Source organism: Lipophrys pholis, assembly GCF_963383615.2.
Source record: "Lipophrys pholis genome assembly, chromosome: 12".
Classification (NCBI taxonomy): Eukaryota; Metazoa; Chordata; class Actinopteri; order Blenniiformes; family Blenniidae; genus Lipophrys; species Lipophrys pholis.
In genome coordinates this window covers 21,044,191-21,069,029 of record NC_137641.1, presented here as the reverse complement: position 1 = coordinate 21,069,029, position 24,839 = coordinate 21,044,191, and the positions used below count along the sequence as shown (strand labels likewise).

At 41.0% G+C, this 24,839-nt stretch overlaps 3 protein-coding genes across 3 annotated transcripts; all 3 read right to left on the bottom strand.

The window, feature by feature from the left end:
• Positions 1-3,040: 3,040 nt before the first annotated feature.
• Positions 3,041-7,043, bottom strand: taok3b (TAO kinase 3b; the record flags this gene model as incomplete). The annotated part of the gene is made up of 7 exons (XM_080477684.1): positions 6,831-7,043; positions 6,566-6,694; positions 6,252-6,455; positions 5,832-6,071; positions 5,012-5,224; positions 4,637-4,819; positions 3,041-3,202 (listed from the first exon to the last, which is right to left on the bottom strand). The coding sequence occupies exons 1-7, from the start codon at positions 7,014-7,016 to the stop codon at positions 3,041-3,043; spliced, it is 1,317 nt and encodes a 438-aa protein (XP_080333810.1). The 5' UTR covers positions 7,017-7,043.
• A 6,310-nt stretch (positions 7,044-13,353) lies between these two features.
• Positions 13,354-14,424, bottom strand: LOC308118282 (heat shock protein beta-1-like; the record flags this gene model as incomplete). The annotated part of the gene is made up of 3 exons (XM_080477632.1): positions 13,354-13,513; positions 13,851-13,914; positions 14,034-14,424. The coding sequence occupies 3 exons, from the start codon at positions 14,422-14,424 to the stop codon at positions 13,354-13,356; spliced, it is 615 nt and encodes a 204-aa protein (XP_080333758.1).
• A 1,698-nt stretch (positions 14,425-16,122) lies between these two features.
• On the bottom strand, positions 16,123-24,010 carry LOC308117427 (sushi domain-containing protein 2-like). The gene is made up of 16 exons (XM_080476297.1): positions 23,876-24,010; positions 23,168-23,366; positions 22,893-23,044; positions 22,604-22,771; positions 22,339-22,513; positions 22,013-22,214; positions 21,057-21,142; positions 20,646-20,914; positions 20,431-20,565; positions 20,170-20,325; positions 19,764-20,012; positions 19,261-19,444; positions 18,370-18,464; positions 18,103-18,282; positions 16,781-16,877; positions 16,123-16,645 (listed from the first exon to the last, which is right to left on the bottom strand). Exons 1-16 carry the CDS (start codon positions 24,006-24,008, stop codon positions 16,600-16,602), a joined length of 2,526 nt encoding a protein of 841 aa, XP_080332423.1. The 5' UTR covers positions 24,009-24,010; the 3' UTR covers positions 16,123-16,599.
• Between the last annotated feature and the right edge of the window lie 829 nt (positions 24,011-24,839).

Genomic DNA, 24,839 nt, shown 5'->3' with positions numbered 1-24,839 from the left:
CCCTGTCAGCGCTTCTTCAGGTAAAGGGTTAACCACTCTTCTGCCACCCTTGGGGCTTTCCAGTGGCCCCAAGGAGTAACAGAGGGGTTGTGGTCAGTCTGAAAAAGCAGGTGGTGCCTTAGACTTTGACAGTTTGAAGAAATTACTCGAATTCCTGCCAGCACCTACAGTACCGAAACACCGAAAAAAGCCCAAAAGCAACACCTGACTCAAACAGGTTGAGACTAAAATGTGAGCAAACCGACATATATCTACCACTCAGAAGTGTGGCTTCCCTCTCACCTCATACTTCCATTTCAGATTTATGGTTTTCACAAGTTACCTTTGCCTGCATGCTTGTTAGTAGCCTGCAGAGATTGACAGTTAACAGCAACTGAAACGAGGCAGTTTGCAGGCAGTTCGTATCACACCCAAGAAAAGCAAGGTTGAGAAGTCCCACACCACAAAAGAAAGCACAAGAAGGAAATTCAACCACATACATTAAGAAATGCGCTGTCATAAGATGCAGGATGTTGCTCGAGACTTCGTTTCTTTGAACAGAATCTCTTTTATTTTGTCTTTGAACTGCACAGGAAATGGTGAATAAAGTTCTTTTGGAAAGTCCCCTTTTAGTTCTAACTAAATACATCTTTTCTATTAACGTAAAATCCACACAAATTGTAAGGTTCATATTGGTTCTGGAGCTCTCAGGCAAACCTATTCAAGCACGCCAACAGCACTTTCGTTTTTCAGTGAAACCATTTGTCCACAAGGCTTCAGTTTTACGTGACCATAGACAAAAGGCCTTACTGCATGTGAGAAACTTTTTTTTTTTTTTTTTTTTTACCCCGTTCATCAAATTTCAGAAAAGTTCGTTTAAATGTAAAAGGCAGAAAAAATCTAAGTGGAGCCACTCGACTTCAGAACACACTCTAGTTAAATGCAGCAAATCCCAAATTTAGTCTTCGACATGTAAAACAAGAGCATTAAAGTTCTATTGCCATCAGAAACTGAATGTCATTATATTCCTCCTTTAAAAATACTTTGTGAATTCAGGGGACGTCTTCCACCTTTCAGCCCTGTGAGGAATATGATCCAACATTAAAACAGGTTGTAGCACTGAAAGAAAAAAGAAAGAACAGGCATAGAAATACCTGTCAGACATGAAGGGTTGCATTCAAGACCACCACATTAAACAGTGTTTCAAAATCTGACCCATGATAAAATAGTATTTATTTTTTTTTATACATATACTTCATTTTTAGAGGGTTTCACTGCATGGGGCACTCTACATATGTCATGGAAAACTTAGAAGTGTTTCAACTCCGGAGGGGGAGGGGGGGGGGGGGGGGGGGGGAGGGTCTCAAAATGCTTCATGTTTACATTTTTTAAAAAATCAATCGTCTCTCCAAGACAAAAAACTACAAGGCTAAAGGTGGTATTAGAAATTAAGCACCAAACAATTATCTTTCCATTCAGTATAAATGGAATAATTGTGCAACCTGTTCAATGACCATAATGAACATGGTGAAAAATATGTAAATCTTATCATTAGACACTAATTACTGAAATGCAATTGGACCCACACATTGTTTCGTTTGCTTTTGCGGAGCCGCCGACCTGTAAAAGATCTCCGTTGCTGATATAATAAGAAGTCTGTGGTTCCATTCACCAGCTTTTATACAATCTAAAAGTCTTTGACTGAGCAATATACCGAGCGATTGTATGACCCCTTCTCTATTAGAAAACAAAAAACAAAGCAAAATCTTTATCATTAACCTCTGTTATCAGTAATAGACCAGTGCCTCTGTATATTCTAGTTATATTCTCATGTACAAATATATCAAAAATTATACAGCACAATTCTCACCATTTTCCTTTACAAGAACTTTGATTTAGTGAACATTAAATGATTCACAAGTTTAGATGAACCCCCAAAAAAAACAAAAATGGTGCCGGCCTCAGTAAGTAAAATATAGATACAGCAAACACACAACTAAAATCTGCTTCAGGCACAACTTAAATAAAGGCATTTGTGAAATTATCATATCAAATATGACGCTTATGTTCAGTATCCATAGGCCTAAGACAAACTGAATAAAAATTAAATAAATAAAACGCTATGAGCACTTTTATTTACAAACAGCTAAAAATCTCTGACAGATTCATGCTTCACTTCACAACCTGAATTTGTCCTTAAAGTGCATGCAATAATAAGCAGTTTTACCAAGTGGGATCTTGATTTGTGATAAGATAAACGGGTTGATCAAGCTAATGCCAATTGATTTTACATATCAGAGAAAAGAAACGATAAGAGCTGTTGTCTAGAAAAGTGAGGGACCACAGTATACTGTATGCATAAGCACAAAATGGAAGAATGACCAAATGAAAAACTTTCAAAAATGAATAAACTCTGACTATCCAGTGACCCCATACAGTAATATTCACATTCAGAGATTCAAATCGACTGAAATAAGATCGAAAAACTAATGAAATAAAAAGACAAAGCAGCTTAACACCACGGGGGAGTCCGCAGCTCACATTCCACAATGTCCCTCCATGTAAAACACACACACACACACACACACACACACACACACACACACACACACACACACACACACACACACACACACACACACACACACACACACACACACACACACACACACGAAGCATCATATGAACATGATGGGTTTCTACTTAAACATATCAAAGTGCCCATTTTACTAAAATTTCCTGATTTATTCAATTCATACCAAAAGGAGGAAATGGCATGGAGGAAAGAGTCTGTTATTCTGCACACATAGGTTTTGACTTACACTGACTAGATTTGACTTTTATTGACAGGTTGTTGTAGATTATGTTGTTTTACTTTCCCCCTCCAAGTTTGACAAAAGAATCTCTCATTCCACGTGACACCTCGATTCAAAGATGCAATATCTAAGAGAAGAAAAAGTAATAGAGAAAGTTATCGAGTTTCGCCACAGTGGACGTGACAAACGGTCAAGCGGACGTGAAAAGGGCACGGATATGTTGTCCTCAAGAGATAAATCCACTTTCATCTGTTGTCTTCTTTGGGGAAGTCCATAGATCCCAGGCTTCCAAAGCCGAGGCTTCTACTTTCTGTGTCGAAAGTGTTCATTTCTCTGTCCTGGCGCTCCAACAGGTGCTTGATCCGTTCGGTGCGTTCCTTCTGAAGTGCGGCCAGTTCCTCTTCAATCTGGAAAAACATCCAGGTTGTTATTTATTTTCAGGGACGCTTGATTTCGGCTCCTGTTGGACCTGTTAGCGGTGGGTGTTTCTGGGTTAGTCAGATCAACATTATTGCTCAATCTTCGCGGTCAGTCAGAACTCTGCCACACCTCGAGCTGGAGGAGCTCGTGAACGTTAGAGTCAACATAAAATGTTCATTGAACCTTTTTTATTACTAATTCAAGTTGATCATAAAATAAATTTGCCAGATGTGAACAATTTTTGTCCTATCCAAAGTGAAGATTTGTTTGTTTTCTGAACTGTCATGAGTTCATGCTTGAAAAATGGATCCAAAGAAAGAATATATTGCGCTCCCAAGCGAAGGTACCATTTCCCCTTTCTCTTCTCGTTGTACACGCGATTCATGATGCTTTCATTTCAAATAGTTTCACAACCTAATAAACGTTATTGTGTATTTGTGAATGTGTTTTTTTCCTATGCTGTCTCAATCCAATATCCTTCAATACTTGTTCTATCCAGGCTGGGGTCACATTTAGCTGGAGGCTAATCCACCTGACTAGGCGCATCATGGACTTGTATCCTCATATCAGACCTGCTGGGTTTAGACCGTCACACACGCATTATATAGTGAAAATGGCTTCAAAATATCTATCCCACTTAAACTTGGAACAACAGAGATACAAAAGCACATTTAATGGGGTACCTGGATACAACCCACATCTTAACTCCACACAGAAAGACCCAGAGTGCAGAATGGAGTGTTTGTCATAAATTAAGAGAACCAAGCACTTCAGCACTGTGCTGCCCCCATGTGATACATTAGGCAACTGAATACATCCTTGACATTCTATTTGTTGCAGAATAACAGAATATTTTGTATATATATTGTATATATATGGATCCATCCATCCATCCATTTTCTCCCGCTTATCTGTTTCCGGGTGGCAGTCTGAGCACCGTCACCCAGATCACATTGCACCGATTAAGAACCTTTCCTGCGGGTGGTGAGCCCACGGGATGGGACATGAACCCACTACCTTGAGTCTCGTGCTCTACCAACTCAGCTCGCCGGGGGCGTGTTTACATGATGAAAAAGAAAAAAAAAAGGCTGTATATCGGCCAAGTGGTTCAGTTCATAGCATGATGGTCTTTCAGTTGGGTTGTTGCAGGTTTGATTCCTCATCTCCCCTCGTCCCCTGCAGCATGCTAACATCATCAACCTAACACTGCAGTGGTGGGAGGCAGGTCAAATGTTCCACGCCTTAGCGTAGCACCTGCTAATACTTATTAATTGGCACTAAAGTGAAACTAAGTCCCTGATGATTGCCTCTAAATTCCAAAGATCTCCTTATCTGTCTGAGGTTATTCCTTTAATGTAGTTTCATGCTTCACATTTATTTCCAGTATTTAAAAATGGCTTTGATCTTAAACTTAAACCTACCTTCTGTTCAAGGTGCGCTCTCCGTATGGAGACCTTCTGCTCAAGTTTCTGCAGCTCTCGCTCATGTTGGGTCTCCATCTGTGACTTGGTTTTTCTCTGGTAGGCGTCCAGAAGCTCCATCTCCTGCTTCAGCTGCTGCTTCAGAGCCTGGCACTCAGTCTCCTGCTCTGCTTCTAATCGCATCTACAAACCCAATAAGACCGAGTGAGAAACGTTGGCGAGGTTCGGGGAGATTAGAGGGCTTTAAAGTTTAACCTGCACAGGTTAACAACTTTCTGTCATTCGGTAGTGAAGGAAATCAGTGCAACTGTAAACCTGTTGATCCTTGATGGACAACATTTCACATAAAAGGAAAAGACAAGGAATAAGTCATACCGCCTGTGACGCCATCATCTCATTGATGCTCTGTTCGTACTGCTCAGCCAGTATGGCCAGCTTGCGTGTCTGCTCCTCTTTCAGGCCCTTCAGGATGGTCTTGTGGTCACCTTTGGGAGACACTTCCAGCTGATGGTTTCTGAGAGCTTTGTACTGTTTGTTCTGCACCTTGCAAGTATCCTGGAACTGCTTTTTGATCTGCATCTCCAGCATCTACAGGGGGTCAGAAGTAGATGCAGATGTTGTATGGGTATTGATGAAAGCTCATCCAGTCATGTTTGGTTTAAATTCTAAAAATGAATCATTTGGGTGTGTGACTCTTTTTCCAGTTTGATTGAATGCAATCTCAAGAACTTAGAACTTGGCAATTTTATTGACTTTTCAGTCTACCTATATATCCGGTAAATTGTTGTAGTTTGTGGACATAAATATTATACATTTCAATGATTAACTTATTTATTTGCAATGCCTTTGAACATATGAGCTCACATCACCACTATCATTAGAAAAAGAAAAAATGTAAAGCTTTAAATTTGCAAAGACTGCAACACACATGTTTTGGAAGAAGTGGTTCTCATGGCAACATGATTATTGCTTTTTCACAGGTTTCTATTGAGCCATCGGGAGTTAAAATACAAGGTGAAATCCAGTCAATTCAAGCATTTTTCTCTTTTACGAAAAAGAAACAGATGTGTATTACCTGCAGAGCTTAAACTAAAATCTGCAGATAATCTTCACACCATGAGACCTGTAATGGTCCTTTTAATAAGAAACTTCTACAACTTTTCCAGTTTTGGCAAACAGAGAACTTCTCTGGCACCTTGAGGTTTCGGGGCTGCTGCCGGCACTCTAGAGTGTGTTTCCTGTGCAGTTCTCTTTGTCGCCGGCCGTTGTACTCCTCCTGGTTTTCGAGCTCTGTTTGATGCTGCAGCCGCATGAGCTCAACACGCAGCTTCTGCAGCATTTGCAGCTGCCTGCGCTCCAAGTCCTGGGTGGACTCGTCCTGCCGGATCATCAGGGCGTGCTCCATCTCTTTCTGCGTCCGCTTCTTGTTCAGTTCCTGAAACGTGAACATCGTTTGAATGTCATTTTGGAGAAATGTGCAAATTCTGCTTTATCTTGGTTCATTGTTTGCTGTATGTGACTAGAAAATTGTATTTTCATTGAGTTTTGAAGCAACTCATCATCAAATATTTTGCAAACAGCTAATCTGTTAGGCAATATTAGAAATCCACATTACCTCTCTCAGTTGCTCCTGTTCAAACTCATGTCTTTTGACCAGAGTCCGACGTTTGAGGGCCCTGCAGCTCCGATCGTAGACCAGCCTCTGCTGGGCCAGCAGGTGAGCTTCCTCCTCAGCTTGAGAGCGCTGTATTGTTTCTTTGTGCCTGGACAGACGCTCCTGCTTCTCCTCCTTGGGTGTACAAGGGTCTTCACCCATCTCCTAAAATATATAACATAGACGGACTGGAGCCTTTATGACGCAAAGAAATGTGTGACAATATGTGCTTCACGCTCAATAGATTTATTGCATAAGTTCATAAAGGTAATTACTTCCTTGATCTTTTCTTTGCAATGTCTGTATTCCTTTTTCTGGTTCTCTAAAAAAGAGGTCAACTCTCTCTTTTGCTGAGCAACAATCTGGTGCTGGATCCTTCTCTCTTCTGCTGCAACTGACTTCATCTGTGAAGAAGGGCATATAAGCAACCTTTAATGATTGGCTGCCCTCTAAAACAAGCACTAGTGTGTCATAAAGCCAACTTAATAAAACTTCAGTTTCAAACTCATGCGTGAAAAAGACCTGTTGTCAAGGCTTCACCTCTTTGTCTGTTTGAGCAGCATGGCGCTTTGCCAGTCTTTCCAGCTCAATGTAAGTGTTATTTGCATGTGTCTCTAATTCCTTCTGCAGCCGGAGCCTATGCTCGTCCATCTCGGCCTTTAGCCTGTTCTCCAGGGCGATCAGCTGCTTCTGGTGCTGTCGCCGCATGCGCTTATACCCAGACATCTGCTCCCGCAGCTCAAAGTCCTGCTCATGCTCCTGGATCTACCTGATGCCCTACACAAAAGAATGAAGGAAGCAGGAAGTGAGAAAGAACAGCAGGCTACACAGTCAGGAGAAAAAAACTCAGAATTAGTTCAAAGTCAAAATATTGCCCAAGTACTGTATAATTGAAGGCTGGCCTTGAGACATCACCAGTAAACAGCATACCAGCACCAAAACACAACATAAGCTGGTTCTCTTCTGCTCTATGTTGCTTGTATACTGGTCTCATATTGGTCAACTGGTGCACCATCAACACACCATCATATTAGCAACACAAACAAACATTTGCTGATCGTATGAAGATCTTCAATGTGCTGGTCCCACGCTGGTCCTATCCTGAACTTAGGCTATTCTGATAGTAATTTGATACTAGTTTAGCTTGTGTGCCACCAACAAAACAACACATCAGCACCAAAGCGCAGCACAGGCTCATTCCATTTCTTTCTATGCTGGTCAGTTGTTGATCTGATTCTGGTTTAGATGGTGCACCATCAACACACCACCATATCAGCACCACAACACAGTATATGCTGACCTGGTAGTCTGGTGCTGGCCGATATTATTTTAGCTGGTTGTGCAATGGGTATATCAGCACTAAAACACAACATTTGCTGATCATATGATGTAGTTTAGATGATGTGCCACCAGCATAACACCATACTTGTGTCCCAACACAGCCCAGGGTGGTCTTATTTTGGACTATGATGGTCTGACATTGGTGTAGCTCACGTAACCCTGAACATATCACTTTACCAATATATGCGTGTCACATGCTTATCTGGTGCTGGTCTGATTGTATTTTAGCTACTGCACCACCCACATAACAACTCAACAGCACCACAACACAATATATGCTGGTCTTCTGTTGGTCTGGTGCTGGCTGATACTAGTTTATCTGGTGGGCTATAAGGATACATCCAGACCAACACCAGAATACTTCACTTGATGATCGTATGGTGGTCTACTGTTCTAATGCTGGTCTGATTCTGGTTTTGCTGGTGCATCATCAGCATACAGCTATACGAGCACCAAAACACAACACAGGGTCCTATTTTGGTGCAATCTGGTCTAATTCTTTTTTAGCTGGTATACCCTCAGCATACCACTACACCAACACCGATACTAAACTCATCTTTTGCATGTTCATTGTTGGCCTAATGCTAGTCTGACGGGGGCCAGAGACTACCAGGTGCACCTCCACAATATCAGCATACCAGCACCAAAACACAAAACATACTGGCCATTTGCTGGTCTGAAGCTTCTTTAGCTGGTGCACCATCAGTATAACAACATACCAGCACAAGGCCACAATGTTTACCGGCTCTTTGCTGATCAAATGCTGGTTTATCTGGTCAATCACGTTACGGAACAGTACAGACGCAGATAAAGAAGCATAGATCAGCATGGAGAAGGAAGATACCAACGTTAGACCAGCTTGGACAGACATAGATGAGCATTAAACAAGACAGCAGTATGGACCAGTCAGGAAACTATGTGTTAATGCAGGATTCTTCATGAGGTTACTTGAGATATATTCATTTGGTAATAATCAGAGGACTTATACCACAGTCCTCTGAGATCTATCCATTTGGTTACAATCAGTACTCAATAACACAAAGCAAAATTACTGAATGAATCAATCAATCGATCAATAAATCACCCAGCAGCATTTTAATGAAAAACTATTTCATAATGCCACTTTTCTCAAGCTCATTCAGGACTCAAACAGTTTGGGATGACCACTGTGGGGGGAGGTGAAAAACGTGTAAATGCGGCTTTTTAACAAATCCGGGACAACAATTTCCACTGGTAAAAGACACCAGGTGGAGATTTTACATAGAATAAATATAAATGCATCGCGCACACACATACACATAAAAGCAGAGGCAGAGAGGGGAGCTGAGGATGGAAAAAATGACATCCATTAACAGGATCCGGTTGCCATGACTACAGATGTACAGCTGAGAACACAGACACCCCTCTCCTCCCTCCTCATCCCCGCGCCGCAAGCACGCGCGTACACACAAACGCGCGCGCACACGCACTGTCCCCCCCCCCCCCCCTCTCACGCGCACGTGCGCACACACACGTATCTTTTATGCAAACTGTGGAGAGGGAGAGAGAGAGAGACAGAGAGAGGGGGGAGAGGAGGAGGGGGGGGGGGGGGGGGGGGGCTGCGTACCAAAGATGCTGATTTGATGGTGGCAATGTGTTCACGGATCTTGCAGTCGAGAGACCGGCTCTTGTGAGAAGTAGGCCGCAGCTCTGGCCTGGTGTCCCTGTGCACAGCCTCATCCCTCACGCAAGCATGGTCCTGCAGGGGGGGAGGAAAAGGAGCAGATAGTGGGGCTGGGTGCTTCCCAGGCCCTCCGCACTCGCTGGTTCTGCTCGAGCCGCTGTTTCTGCCGAATCTCCCTGAACGCAGCACACATCCAGCGTTAAATGCATCCTTCCCCCGCTGGTTCCCCCCGCTACTGTCTACAAGTCCTTCCTGACAGAGAAAAGGGCATAGCCAAACAATTGCAGGCAGCCACTGGATGTAGTCGGGTTTTTTATTATTATTATAAATTTTTTTTTTTATCTTCTTTTTCTTCTGGCGTCCCCCTCTTCCCAAAGAGGAGGAACCGAGCGGCTCCGCTGGATACGGCTGAATTACGCAATGCCTACCATTGATAATCGCAGAAAGGTGCCACAGGGACGTATTTTCCTGCCACTCTTCTTTTCCGTTTCAGAATGCACGAGATATTTGGGAGGAAAAATAGTTTTCCAGTGCTCCTGTGATCGCGTGCGGTGCCATATTCAAAATGATTGGAATCAGGTAAGGCACATCCAAACATGGTTTCCCCCCCGAAAATGTCGCTCGACGGTCCGTTTGTATTCCACTCGAATTTCTGTCCTACATTTACAGCGCACTTGGTCATGGTAGGTGGTTCTGGTGCCTTCTATTCATCTCTTTCCTCTCTGTCCCTCTTCTACACTCCCCCTTCCTTTAAAGAGACACCACATTACTACAGGCACATCTCGACAAGGCTGAAGTAATTCAACTACGGATCACATCTTAAAAAAAAAAAAGGCGGAAAAAATGACATCATTGATAAGAGGATAAGAATCATGTGCACTTGTAGACAAGAGAAAAACTGTATATGTGCATTAATCATGCAAACTTTAGTGAAAGTCACCTTTTTGGACAACCAGTGTTAACAAAAAGAAATGGAGCAACCTTAAGATAAAATGTGTTGTTTTTGACTCATAATATATAGTTTTTTTATCATCAAATGGAAATGAGAGGCACAGTGGGGTAGTGGTTAGCACTCTCACCTTACAGCGAGGCAATCCCCTGCTTAAATTGGACTGAATATGCATGTTCTCCCTGTGCATGCACCTTTTTTCTCTGAACATGTTTTGTTTGCCCTGTAATGGACCAGTGACCTGTCCAGTGGGGGTCCCAGTCAGCTGAGATTGCCCCTACGGCCCCTCAAAAAGTAGAAGTGGTAAAGTGGAATAGAAAATGAATATAAATGTTGATATTAACATCGAACCTTTTACATGTCTGTATACACCGCTGCACTATCCCCACAAAGAAAAGATTCAAGCGAAACACTTTGATTGTTTTATTAAGACACATTTCATCATAACACTGTAGTAAAATGTCTCAGGGCAGCAGACATGATGAAAACATGACAATGTCAATATCGCAGCTCACATTGTCACTAACACTAACGCTGATGTTAATGCTAATTCCGCCACAGAACCTACTCGGCATCTTTTGCCACAGCAAATCATCGTAACTTGAGTTGAAAAAGTTTTTCACACAAGATGCCCTTACTGCTGCAACTGGGATTCAAACCAGGGTTCCCTAAACGACCAATGCACCAACCAGGGGGTGTGCATGCTACGACAGAATGTCAAGGACATGACAAGGTACAGACAACAAGTCAACCCCCAAAAGATCTAGACAAATGACAGGCAACATCATCATCATCTGAAAGGTGATGAATATTGGTTATAAAGTCATTATTGTTCTAAAAGTTGGCTGTGGCATTACTGAGTCTTTTGGCAAACTATGAATCCAGGGCTGATGAAAACGGGTACTTTTCACTTTAGATGCAATATGTCTGTTTATGAAACAGTGACTACTTTTTCTCATGTAAAAACCCTAAAAGCAGTAGTGACGTCACATTAGTTTCTCACATGAGCTCTGAAACTGTGGAAAGTTTCCAATTTGGCCACATTCTGATGTATTTGTTCCATTTCGAAGTGGGAGCTTCCACTACACATGTGCTGTATATCTGTTCTTATGAGACGCTTGAGCAATTTTCTGTTTTAAAAACAACTGAAGTAGCTGATTTGATGTATTTCTGTGGATTGACTCTGAGGTTGAGGTCAGTTGGAGGAAGTTTAGGTACCTGAACAGCAGTAACACAGAAAGAGTTGACTCGATACAACGGGACTGCAGACTCCACTCACTTTATTTTGAAAAAAGTCCGGGAAGGAAGGATAAAAGAAATATGAAAGTAAAATAATGAATACAAAAAAGAAAGAAGCTTTGATTTTCTCAACAACAACAAAAAAGCGATGGCTGTTCAACAGGCAAGCTTAAATCTAACTCAACAGCATGAAACCCTATAACATAGTCGGAGCCATAACAAACCTATCTTCAGTCACAAATACAAAAGTTAGACCTAATCTCCTCCTCATGAATTAAATGTGCTTTAAAAAGTAATAAATACTTAGATTGTTCTTTAAAGAAGCATTTAGTTCACCTGTATGAAATATCAGAATACAAAGGTCGTTCTTCAGACAAACACTAAATCCAACACAAATGACTCAGTGATGAACAAATGTACTTTCAAAGCAGGAATTTTCTTTGTTGGAGTGAAAAAATTATTTAGCAACAGAATTGCAATCAAAAGGTTTTAACTTTATTTGAAATTGTGGGCATACTCAACAGCGACTTGTGATTTTATTAGTGACATAGATTACACGGTGTGAAATTGCACACTGTAAAGAATACTAATAAATAAGTAAGAAAAACACATAACACGTTATCTATAAAACTGAAATGTAATGTGCAGTTGTGCCCCCTGATGGTGTATCTGGTCAAGTCTTGAATCTTATTGTGGGGGACGTGGGTTCAAATCCCAGGTGCACCTGGAAGGGAAACTAACACACAACCAAGCCGTGATTTTATTAACAAAAATATATAGATATATGAATATTAAAAAAAAGAAAAGGTGACACTTTAGAAGCAGCCGAATATAGACTGCGTTTACAGCATATGTGCGTATTTGTAATATTATTTCAGGAGTGGATGAAACGGGTATAGAAGATGGAAAAAAAAATTCGGTGTCTGCAGTATTTTACCGCCAGTCTGTTAACAGTAGTTTTTCAAACGTACTACTTCTCCTTCAACACTAGATGTCCCCATTGACCTTCCTAGTGAAGCGTTCTTCTTGTTTCTCCTTATGCTTTTCTCCTTATGCTCAACTTTTTTCAACCCTCTGCCTTCCTCCACATTTCTTGACTGCTTCATATGTATAAATAATCAGTATGCATGTCATTTCTCTCTTTCCATTTACCTGATATCATTTTTGTTTTATGAGGCTTATAGTACTGCGGAGAGTGTTTGAAGTTGACTTTTTAAAGCAATATTTTTTTATGTTTTACATAAAACCACATAAAGTGTGGTGATATAAAACGTTTTCTGTGTAATCTCAAGCCACAAACAACCTCTAATTGTCAGGTTGGGATGGTTGTTTAAGACAGTTGATCCTAACCTGTGACTTTCTGCTCTCAGGTTATCATAGTTAGAGTTGTACATGTAACAGAAATCCAGAACAAGGCCATTTTTAGAATATAAATGAAACCTGAAATCTAGGAACCACTAATCTAAGATCAATTTAAATTACCCCCTAGAACATTTAACATAAATATAAAGCATATTTTAGAAAGCAAGGAAATGTTGAAATGCAATAACGGATAATCTAATAATCTCAAATCTAGGTGCAAAGTTGCATATAAGAGAGTGAATAATAGGGATGTTGTTTAATGACGCCACCTACGCTGCTGGATACATTTTGCTGATGTCAGAACAACGTCGTTATTGTTGCTCAAGTCAAAAAACAATAAAGAAAGGTTCTGTGCAACATGAATAAATCTACTTTGAAAAACACATGTATTTCAGTATTGTTAATAAACGGTCTCTGGATGTAATAGTTTCTGATAAACTCCTCATGTGTCAGTGTGATAAATGTTGTAACTCAGGTTATATCTGACTGTAGCTTTCTGCCTGCTGGCTTCACTGTTCCTCCTCTTGTTTCTGTCTGATCTGAACTGGGATGACAATCTCCCTGCCCGGGTTGCTGAGGGTCGTCCCTGGAACTGGGGCCTCTACGGACAAGACGCCTTCACCAGACAAGGATGAGCTGATGTGCTGTAAGTCCACGCCCTGAGGCAACCTAAAAAAGAAGAAGAGGAAGAGGAAGAAGAAGAAGAAGAAGAAGAAGAAGAAGAAGAAGAAGAAGAAGAAGAAGAAGAAGAAGAAGAAGAAGAAGAAGAAGAAGAAGAAGAAGAAGAAGAAGAAGAAGAAGAAGAAGAAGAAGAAGAAGAAGAAGAAGAAGAAGAAGAAGAAGAAGAAGAAGAAGAAAAACTCAGATAAGATCTGTTATTAAGGTGTTATACTCCCGGCGTGTTGCATGTGGGCAGAGTCAGTTTTATAGGTTGTAACAAAAAACGCAACAATATTTTAAATACCAAATAAATCAAAAAGGATATTTGGTATTTTGTCGGACCTACTTGTATTTACGAGTGAAGCACCTTGAAACCATTCCGTGCTCATCCTGCTTCTCCTCGTGATTTCCTTCAAAGGGAAAATATCACAAACAAGCAAAATGGATCAACTCTAAAGGTTCATTTCCAGCTTCTTATTCTTCAACCATCTGATTTGATACACTCCAAAGAAGAAGAAATGTTCACTACCTGATATCTGCAGATAGCCCTCCTTGGTTGTGATGGTGATCTCCTCAGGTGAGAAGTGATTGACGTCCAGGTTAATTTTCCAGCTGTCCTGCCCTGTGCGGATTTCCGACACGCCACTCGTCAGTTGTTTCAGATCCTTCTGGCTCTGTGCTGCGGGGTGCTGACCGGCGAACGGAGGCAAATAAGGGGTTTGTGTGAACTCCGGCCAGGAGAACGTCGCCAGCCTCCTCTTCGCCCAGTCTAGCCAGTCCAGATCACCGGGCTCCAGGAAAGGAGGAAGGCCAAAATCCTGTGCAAAGATGCGGCTTGGCTGTGTCCAGTTTGGGAAAGGTTCCCAGTTGACATCTCGTCGGAAGATGGGACGAGATATGATGTTGTTCTTTTCACCCATATCCTAGAAAATCAGCTCAGACCGAAGGAAGGAGATGTCGAAGCTGCAAACTCTGTAGCTCCACCCTGACAAACAAGTCCAGATTGACGAGCAGGACATTAAACAACAGAGCAGAGTTGTAGAGCTGTATTTTTATTTGCACGCTGTAACGAAGTGAGCCGGAGGTCCAGGTTAGAGGTTGCTTTTGGCAACTGCTCCACTCCGCACACACACTTTTTATACCCAGCTGATCATTTCAACACTTGCGCAGCACTAAGTGTGAGCTATGGAATGAGAGCGACTTGATATTTGATGAGCTAGAGTTGTCACTCCTCTGTTGCCCCGGGGCTTGGAAAGGATAAAGCTAATTATTTGTATTTATATCTCTGGAGTGTCTGTGGCAAGTTGTTGGCGAATGACTCCCGGAGCAGCAACGGCAGACACTTTATTCAGCTGTGGCCTTTGCAGTCTTGTCACACACTGGTGCTCTTTGTCCACAGAAATCACAGGTCTGTGCTATGCAAGGGAACGGCACGTACATCCAGAGTCACACAGTGAACAACAGTGTTACTTCCAGTTTCTGAACCTGGGATCGAAAACAGGAAAGCAACAAATACACAAGGTGAGTGCGGTGGACAAACAACTCTTTATCAAAAAGGTAAAGGCATCCAGGATGAAGTGATGCGGGGAAAGACTGACGCTGTCGGACGGCGGTGAGGAATTTTACAGGGGCCACTACACTGTCATGGTTGATATGTTGGACAAATAATGAACCTGCAATGGAGGGGAAAAAATAATCAATGATTCATCACAGGGACATGTATTTTATAATGAGACAATGCTTTCATTGTCCTTCTTTAGTTGAAGTCTTTTATTTTTAGATTGACTTGATTTATTTAGGTTTTATTGTTAAACGTTAAGGAGTGAACACTTTGCACTTCTTTCCAATCTGGCTTCACTATTACTTTGTGTTTTTGATGGCACTGAGAGGACACAGACACACACACACACACACACACACACACACACACACACACACACACACACACACACACACACACACACACACACACACACACACACACCGGTGAATCTGGTCTGTGATTGATTGGCCGTAATGTCGAAGGCCTGGAGGTCAAAGCTTTATTTTTTCTTTTCCTCTTGATATAATTTCATTGTTCTAGATAACGCAAGTGTTCCGGGAGTTTTGTTTGTAAGAGGTACGAATGCCAGATCCTGCCGGCGGAGACAGGATCGGACTAAAAGTGTTGAATAAAGGGCAATGCATGATGGATGCAGTCCCCACACAACTATGTCTGGAGTGCAGTCAACAGTGATGATACCAAGAGGTAACTATGTGGTTTAGGCAATTACCGAAACAAGGAATTACATCATATTGTACTAAAATTAAATTAGGAAATGAAATAGGATTTATTTTTTTAAAGGCATTTATACCTAAATAGTTCATTTCCTGCACTATCTATATTTCCACTTCTGGATCCTTACATTTTCAAATCATATTTCTCGCTTTCTTTTTTCACTTTAGTTTTTATTTTAATTTATATTCAACCTTTCTTTCTTTTTTTTTCACATTATTCACAGCAGACAAAATGCTTACAAAATACAGACAACCGTACCATCCATAGTAGACCAAGGTAATGTTAGCGGTAGTTCTTTTGGTTGATGTAACCAGGTTAACACATTTGGACGACACAGAATATGCTGTATATTTTTATTGTTCAAGACATTTGTTAGAATAAGTAGTCTGGTGACATTCAAGCAATACATCAACAACTTACACTGTACATTACATTCAGCCCATTTCATTTTATGGACTTCAATGTAATTGGAGTGTTTGCACAGACAAAAAAGTTTCCACTGCTCATTAAGCACAGAGTTCATACTGGCATCCCATAGACATAATGCATTGATAAGGGTTAGGGTTGATGCTGTTATGTTGTTATTCTTTATCTTCTCAGGGTCCATCCATAGTAGTTTCAAACCTCTTCATCCAAACTGACTGTTACTGTATGGGTGTGGGTTCTGGTAACTGAGGGTTCAACATTCTTTCAGTTAATTTCTTCTCTCCTTGTTTGAGGTAAGTTGGTTATTTATGAGCATTTTTATTTTCTGACCAATCACAGTTCAGTTTGTGATCTAATAATAAACTACTAAGTATGACACCAGGGGTCATGGTTAAAGAAATTCACTTCTGACCACATCGTCTGAACGTGCAGCTTTTCTGAAAAAGAAATATAACAAAAAAAAAAAGTGTTTTATTTGTTGGAAACTACAAGTCATTTTTATTCATTCATTTGTTCTTCATTTAATCTTCAACAATCAATGAACAGAATCAACATAAGGTCCTGCACTGTACCGTTTTTGCTTTCTGAAGTAAAGCACGAGTGTTGTTATGATCACAATCAGTGCCAGCGCTCCGATGACTGAACCGGCCACAATTCCTGCAATATTCCCTGAAATAAAGCAAAAAAGACTTTTAAACACAATTTATGGAGCGACACCTTCGAATGAAGATTCAAAGTTGTGTGATATAATCAATCAAGCTTTATATGTTTTCTTGCTCAGCGGGATGTTTATTGTATATGATCACATGCTGAAAAAAAGGAAATGGTTGCAAATAGTTGGACCAACTTAATTGAATTGCTTCAATTGGTAACAGCCGAATGAATCAAGTTCTTTGAACTTAAGTTAATGAATTAGATGAAGTTCGAAGAACTTGATTCATTAAGCAATTGAAGCAATTCAGTTAAGTTGGTCCAACTATTTTCTTTTTTTAGAGTGCATGACGAGCTGAGATAACTTTTGAAAATGACCCCAAACATGAACATTTTGAAAGCTCAAAGATGACTTTGATCAACATCTGCTGTGAACTGAAATAGGTGTCAGTGTGTCCAAACAATACAACAAAAACGTGTCTTAGTACTGTCTGATAAAGCTTCCCGTTCAGTCTTGCTGCTATCTTTCTGTCACCCATCGTGACAATCATCCACTCCATCCTACCTGCACCCTCTTCTTCACCTCTTTTGTGCACTGTCCATTGCTCTGGTGCATTGCTCTCGTTGATGCCGGGTCCTTGAACTCGTCCACCTTCATTTCCTCTCCTCCTTGTATCCTTACATGTCTTCTCTCGACTGACCTTCGTTGGTTTTCTCTCAAGTGGAGCTCTCCATCTCTCAAGGTTCTTTTCTACCCGCTCTCTACTCTCACCACCGATTACAAAGTCACCTGCAAATACCATGTTCCATGGCGCCTCCTGCCACACCTCATCTGTCATCCTGTCCGTCACTACTGGAAACAAGAATGGGGCTCAAAGCTTTCAGCTTGTCACTCCGACTGCACACACACACACACACACACACACACACACACACACACACACACACACACACACACACACACACACACACACACACGTCTCTGTGTGGTTGAAGGTCCCCTCCTCATGGTAAATGCTGGTCAGTAGAGTTGTCACTTTGCGTTAAGTGCTCACAAACCTCAAATCACACAAATATTAGTGTGAAGCGTCATATTTGCTGGTTGCGTTTGTGCATTCCAGGACTGCACTACTGATTTTAGTGGTCGTACAAGACATGCGCACAAACACATTTGCCATCACTGATTTGTTGATTCGTGAAAAATCAAAATTTGGGCTTTATTGATTGCAGCATTTATTCATACTGGGAACCACGCAGTGTGTCTCCTCTCCAGACCACGATCCAGTCGCATGGCATGACCGCTCTGCCGATCCTTCCAGGGTGAAGCCCTCGTCACAGGAAAACCGCACCGTGGCGCCTTGTAAATAGGTGGTCCCCTCTTTTTTCCCATTAGTTGGCGGTGAAAGCCATCCACAAGATATCACTGCAAATTATGACAACAAACAATGTAATAGAAAGTTCTACATTTCAATAACTAGAAATACATGGATGTTTGCAGATTCCTTTTCACCTGGCTTTAGATTGTCCACGAGAGAAATGTGACTCTGGTAAGATGCTCTGGTGAGATTTCCCAGTGATGGATTGCGACCTACTAGGATGTCAAACCTATGTGCAGTGTAAGTAAAAAAATGTAATAAAAAAATTGTTAAACATAGTCAGATCATGAGATTTCACAACTTCTTGTCACCTTATGAGGTATGTTTAAAAAAAAAAGTTATATTTTATTGAACACTGGTATTTTATAATCTGTTGTTTGAGCATGATTGATTGGTCAGAATCTTTAAAATGATTTTGTGTTGCACAATTCAAGACAAGCCTACTTATTGAACTTCCTATTCAAGATATTGTTTAATCGTGTGTTAGGTCAGAGTTTTTTTGACCATCCACCTTTACCAGCACAGTAATTTCCAACATTATTTTCAGTAGAGCCCCAGCAGATTGGCGCTAATAAATGCTGCAGACCGACTCTGCTGTCTGATTGGCCAAAATATTACAGTGAAGCCAAACACTGAACGACACATCCAATATCAGCATCATACAAAATGAAGAACCTTTAAAATCCATGTGCACACGGATTTCATTAGGCCTGCTCTCGGTTGTATTCAGTGTCACATTATGGTTTTCTTCAACATGTGCAAACCTATTTTTTAAAACGTCAGAGCCGACAAAGCTTATGCTCCCCGACCCCCACCTTGTCATCCAAATGTGTTCCTCTTCACAATCTCTGACTTTTGCCTGTGCTTGAATCCTCCCTTTTTCCCTATTAGCTCATGTCTGACAATTATTTGCTCCCTTTTTATTAGCATCACCTCAATTATATCTGATATCATCAACGTCTATGGGACAGAAAATGAAATCGAATGAATCTATAATAATGAAAACAAAGTTGTTTCTCTCACACCTGCAGAATTGAGAACCCTCTCCTGTGCAGATCTCAGCTGCTTGATTGTTGAGTGGATCATCTGGACTCTCAGGGACTGAAAACACTGGAATGAAGCTGACGTCATGTTTGGGTGCATAGTAGTATGTGTCCAGAAGGTGTTGGGAGTCGTAAGTAAACAAGGCAGATTTGTTGGAAACAACCCCTGCAGGACAGAAACAGATTTAGCATGAGACATTTCTTTAAAAAAAAGAAACTACATGCTCTTTACATAAAAAAAAAAAAAAGAACTATTTTGGACTTGAAATAAAAGACATTACGGCAAACGAGATTGAAATCATTCACATCCAAAATAACTTGCCGGTGAGAGGACGTGTTCACTCATTGACTTACATTATGTCGTTGTTGGAAGCTTGTTCTATTTGCTACTTTCGTCACAACTTATTTCTTAAAGCAAAATGGTGAATGTTGTTTTGTTAAGGAAGTTACGAATCACGAAAGGCGTGTACTCTATACTCCCTTACAGCTCATTCCGAAGCTGAACAACTCCTCTGGATTGCTGAAGTTGCGAACGAATTGACCGTGGCTGAACATGAGGTCGTCTGTGGGGTCCCCGTTCATGAATCCCAACAGTCCGGCAGTGTTTCCTTCAAACTTCTCTGGCAGCAGCACTGTGGTTGTCATGCTTCCCCCTCGCAGTCTGACCTCCACTCCGGCTCCCGTGGGGAACATCACCGTCACATTCGAAGAGGTCGGAGAAAACACAAACACACCTACGACAGAGTTGGTTAGTGGAGAGGTAATTGTAGGAGCTTGTATTTTATAGGTTTTATCTTGTCATCATTACATCTCAGTTTGAAATAAATGTGAAATGTATTTAAAGACATTTGTGAGGAATAACAATAATAAAAGACAGGCAATGTGTCGTACCATGCAAGTCCATCCAGCTCTGCTCCATAAAGGACAGACTTTTCTGATTTTGCAGCACTTCAAGCCCATGGTGGCCGCTGGCTATCCGCACCTCGATGATATCAGAAGACGCTTCTCTCATGGCTACAGATGTCAGCATTGTTGCCTTAATTGTACCTGAGAGGGACACAATTAAATATCTGATTTGTGAACACTACCGTATGTCATAGCTCCTGCAGAGCAAAAAATCTAGTCAGGTAGAAAACCTCCAGTTTTCCTCACCATTCACAGGCTCTGCTCTTCCCTGGATTGTCAGCTCTTGCAACTCTGCGTACATCAACGTGTACTCCCCTTTGCCATTGAAGGAGTAGCTGACGCCATCAAATGTTACGAAGTGAGGGTCGCCAAAGACCACCGCTGGTGGGACACGCAGAATTCAGATGTACACTCAACAATAATCATAAATAACACGCAATGTGCAATCAGTGTTGACAAACCTGAGCTGGGTGAGTTGTAACGCCTGCAGTCACTGGAGGGCCGATGTTTGAAGTAGTAGTGGCAGTTGTCAGACCAAAGGCAGCAGTAGTAGAAGCTGAGGACGTCGTAGATCCAATGAGACATACCAGGGATTCGAGGGGGCTTTTTAAAAGGTGGTGAGCCCCAGTCGTGAGCCCGATCTGGTGTACTACCCCCAATGGAGTCTGCTGTCAGGACCTGAGTGCCAGTGCTGTCGTAACAACACTGTTGTCCTGCGCCGTACCTAGGGCTGAGTCCATGAGGAGTCATAAATCATGAGCACACCCAAAGTATTGTGATTTTATTCATCATTTGCTGATAATTTGGTGGGTGCTGTCACCCACAATTTGCTAGTAATCAACTCATCGCAGCAGTTTACTGTTTGTACTTACCTGGCTTGTATAGCCCTCACACAATGAACACAGCCGGGATGGTAGGTGCACACACTTCCTTTCTCTATATCACAGCCGTAGTCAGTCTGAGTTGAGGAAGAGAGGTGCAGTGACTGTGATCAGGTGGAGGAATGTGAATTTACCTGGGTTCATGTGTTCACTGCAAATCCAGAGCCACTTACATCAGCTGTTACCCACATGTCAGATAAGTGCTTTATACAAAAAAGTATTTACATATAGTTATGTTTCAAAATATCACACCATTTAGCAGTAAAGATGCATGTTAAACTGACTTTATGTACTCCAATTTGAAAAAAGCTGGTACTCACTCACTTCACCAATGATGAAGTCCAAACTCAATGATAAATATAGTGGCGTGTCTAAAGCAGTTGTGAAAATCTTAGATAAAGAAACCACACCCAATTTGAGTGTTGGATTCCACAAGGCCAGACAGCTTCAAACCTTATCAACATTAGTGGCTGAACAAGAACTAGATAACAGCCACGAACACCAGGAATTAGGCACAACATGAAACAGTAATACTGTATATGATGAGATTTCTGTCCAGTTCATTTCAGATGTAAATGATTTTTTTTTTTTTTAAATCTCTGCTGATTGATCTTTGGTTCTTCATGTTGATCTGTGAAGTGACAGTCAATGTCAGGTTCCACTTACCAATAATTAACTAATGTTTCTTGTTATCTGTTCAATGATCATGTCTTATGGGATAGTTTCTCATGATGAGGACTTTCTCTTCTTTTAATTCTGGATCTGAATGTTTTAGTCATTCGAAAGTCCATTAATGACCATGTATTTTTTTCAGTTTTATCCATTCAGAATATCCCCTGAAAAAGATTACTGTGGTAAACGGGTTAAGTTAAATAGGTCTTTTCTACATTACTGTAAAAAAATAGCACAGCCAGATTGATTATTTTCATCTTCATCGTCATACTTACATGAAACCTCCCTGTGTCTGTTCTCGCCTGAGCCAGTGTGCAAGGACAGTCTATTATTTCACTTTGGAAGCTGGGCAGCTGATTTTCCAGCTTGTCCCAGGCTACACATTTATCCAGGGCCCAAGCTGCTGAGTCCTGCCTGAACTTCTCTTCCAGATGCCAGGCCAGAGCATGATCCTCAGTCCACACAGCTTCTACATCCCTTGATGGACAAAGAAAATGAATAAATAAATCATGAAGATACAACAGTAGATTCAATTAAATTAGCGCACATGAAATCACTTTCTGATGGAAATCTTTGAAGTTAAGATCTGTTATGTATGTACCTCGTGCCATCGGAGTAGTTGCTGGGACTGACACGCACAGAGCCGAGCTCCCAGCTTGAAAAACCGTTCTCTGCTGGTTTGGGCAAAAAGCTAAAGGAGCCATTGTTGGGTTGATCTTTTGCCAGTGAGTACAGATACTCCCAGGCACCACTCCATTGCTGTGAATAGGGCTCTCCTACAGGGAAACATTTTAATTTTTTTTTTTTTAAACATCTTTATGTTTTCAAATTAAGAGTTATAAGACCTGAAATGTGTATATTGTTACCTGTCTCACTGTATCCCCACAGCTCAATGTTGACCCTGTCCGCACTGACTAAAGAGGTGTTCCATGTCATCTCAAGGGTCCCTTCAACACCCGGTGTGCCATAGTACTGCCATTTAGTGGAGTTGACCAGAACTGCCTTGAACTTTGCATCTAACTTGCCGGTATGAACTGCAGCACCAAATCAGAATTAAGCAAAATGGAGATTTGTGTTAACATGTCAAGACGAAAAAAAGAAAACCTGTGAGCTCAAGCAATATACGGTGTTATACTGTCATGCAGTTTACTGTACCCGACAGCCAGGAGCCATCTCGATTGAATGTAGTGCCATTATCTGAGGAGATTCTCAAGGAAACCCATCCTGATTCATATAACAGTGGCGAGATGCAATGACCTCGGCTGTCGTCGTCCACATATCCCAGAGTCTCGGTACTATTGTCGAACCTGCCATTGTAAAAGATATTTGCACATGAATTGACTAATATTGCCATAAAAGTCTGAGCTTCAGACACAGGATTTAAATTACAAAAATAAAATCATAGTCAAAAGCAAGTTAAAGTGTCTTACTTGCATACGATCTCAGAGGTTTTGTTAAATGTTGCACCAAGGACGAGAATATCTGTCCCACCCAGCATGGACCCAGAATAAGGAAATATGTCCACACAGTACCCTTTGTAATCTGGGCAGCAGGTCGCCAGAGATGTGCATGTTGTGTGGCACGAACACAAGGGGAGTTTGTTCCCACAGTTTCCTTCACATGTCTGTCCTGTCGTAAATATAGAGACAGAGTTGTTTAAGTTAACCATTTAAAAGCTGACACGCAAAGTTCCCTGTGTATTTATGCATGAAAATATTTTCTTAATTTTGGCTTCAGATCAACCACGTCATATTTAGATTTCAACAGCGGCGGTGGCCTAAAGGTTACAGAAACAGACTTGAGATCGGAGGTTTTCAGGTTCACATTGTCGACACCTCAAACAACCCTTGACCCTCCTCGGGTGCTGCAAAGTAGTGTCCTACTACTCCTACAATACATAGGTAATGTTAACTCAGAATAATATAGGGTAATTTTCCCAAGATGTATCAATAATCTGTGTTTTCCTTACAAGATCAATTTAATTGTGTATCCTTGTATATTGTTTCCCATTGAGATTCAGCGATTTAGATTTAGTTAAACAATACTCTCCATACCCTACCAACTGCATCTCTTGATAAATTGAATGCCTATGTTATTACAGAGTATAATCAGAAATGCAGAAGCTGATGGTAACTTACCTAATGTGTTGCATATGCATGAAACCAGAAGGACAAATATCACTCCTGCGGGTATTTTCATCTTGACTGAGTGAAACAACCCTCTGAGGCTGATGTGACTATTTTTACTACTACTGCGGTATGTTAACCACATGCATTTGCACATTTTCCTAAACCTTGGACCTTTGATTTACAAACATCTGTTTAATCATCAGCCAGGTGTCCTCCTGATAACATTTTCAGGTGTAGCGTCATGTCGCTGCCTTCTCTTAGCTCACTCCCATCCATTATAAAGATTTATGATCCATTTATTCTATTGTAGGAGCAGCAGAAAAAAAGATTAGGTCCATTTATCTGCAGAATTAGAAGAAATTACAACAAATATAGCCCATTAACCCTCTGTAATCTGCAACGTGTTAAAAGCTATCGCTCTCCGCTCCTTTGAGTGATTCTATTCATTCCTGCTAAAAAAGGACATCCTGAGCTTTACATGAATCATGGTCCCTGAAGGGAAAAAAAGAATCTCTTTAATGAGAGAAATTTAATTACACCTTGGTCCTAGGAGGATAGAGAGAAGTCAAATATGCTCTTGTATCAAGGAAATATGTTTCAATTACAAATTATACACAGACGGTATTATTCTCATTTCCCAGCCCAAAACAAAATGAAGCAGTTTAGAGGTTTGTACAGATGAATGGACAAAGAATGAATCAAAGGCCAAGGGTAAGAGGGAGTTATTTTGATTTATGACAATAATAGAAAAAAACAAACAAACATTTGTTTCATGTTTCATGTATGTGTAAACTATTAATTCTCAGTGATTCTTTAACTCCATTCATAGATAGATAGATGGATAGATGGATAGATAGATAGATAGATAGATAGATAGATAGATAGATAGATAGATAGATAGATAGATAGATAGATAGATAGATAGATAGATAGATAGATAGATAGATAGATAGATAGATAGATAGATAGATAG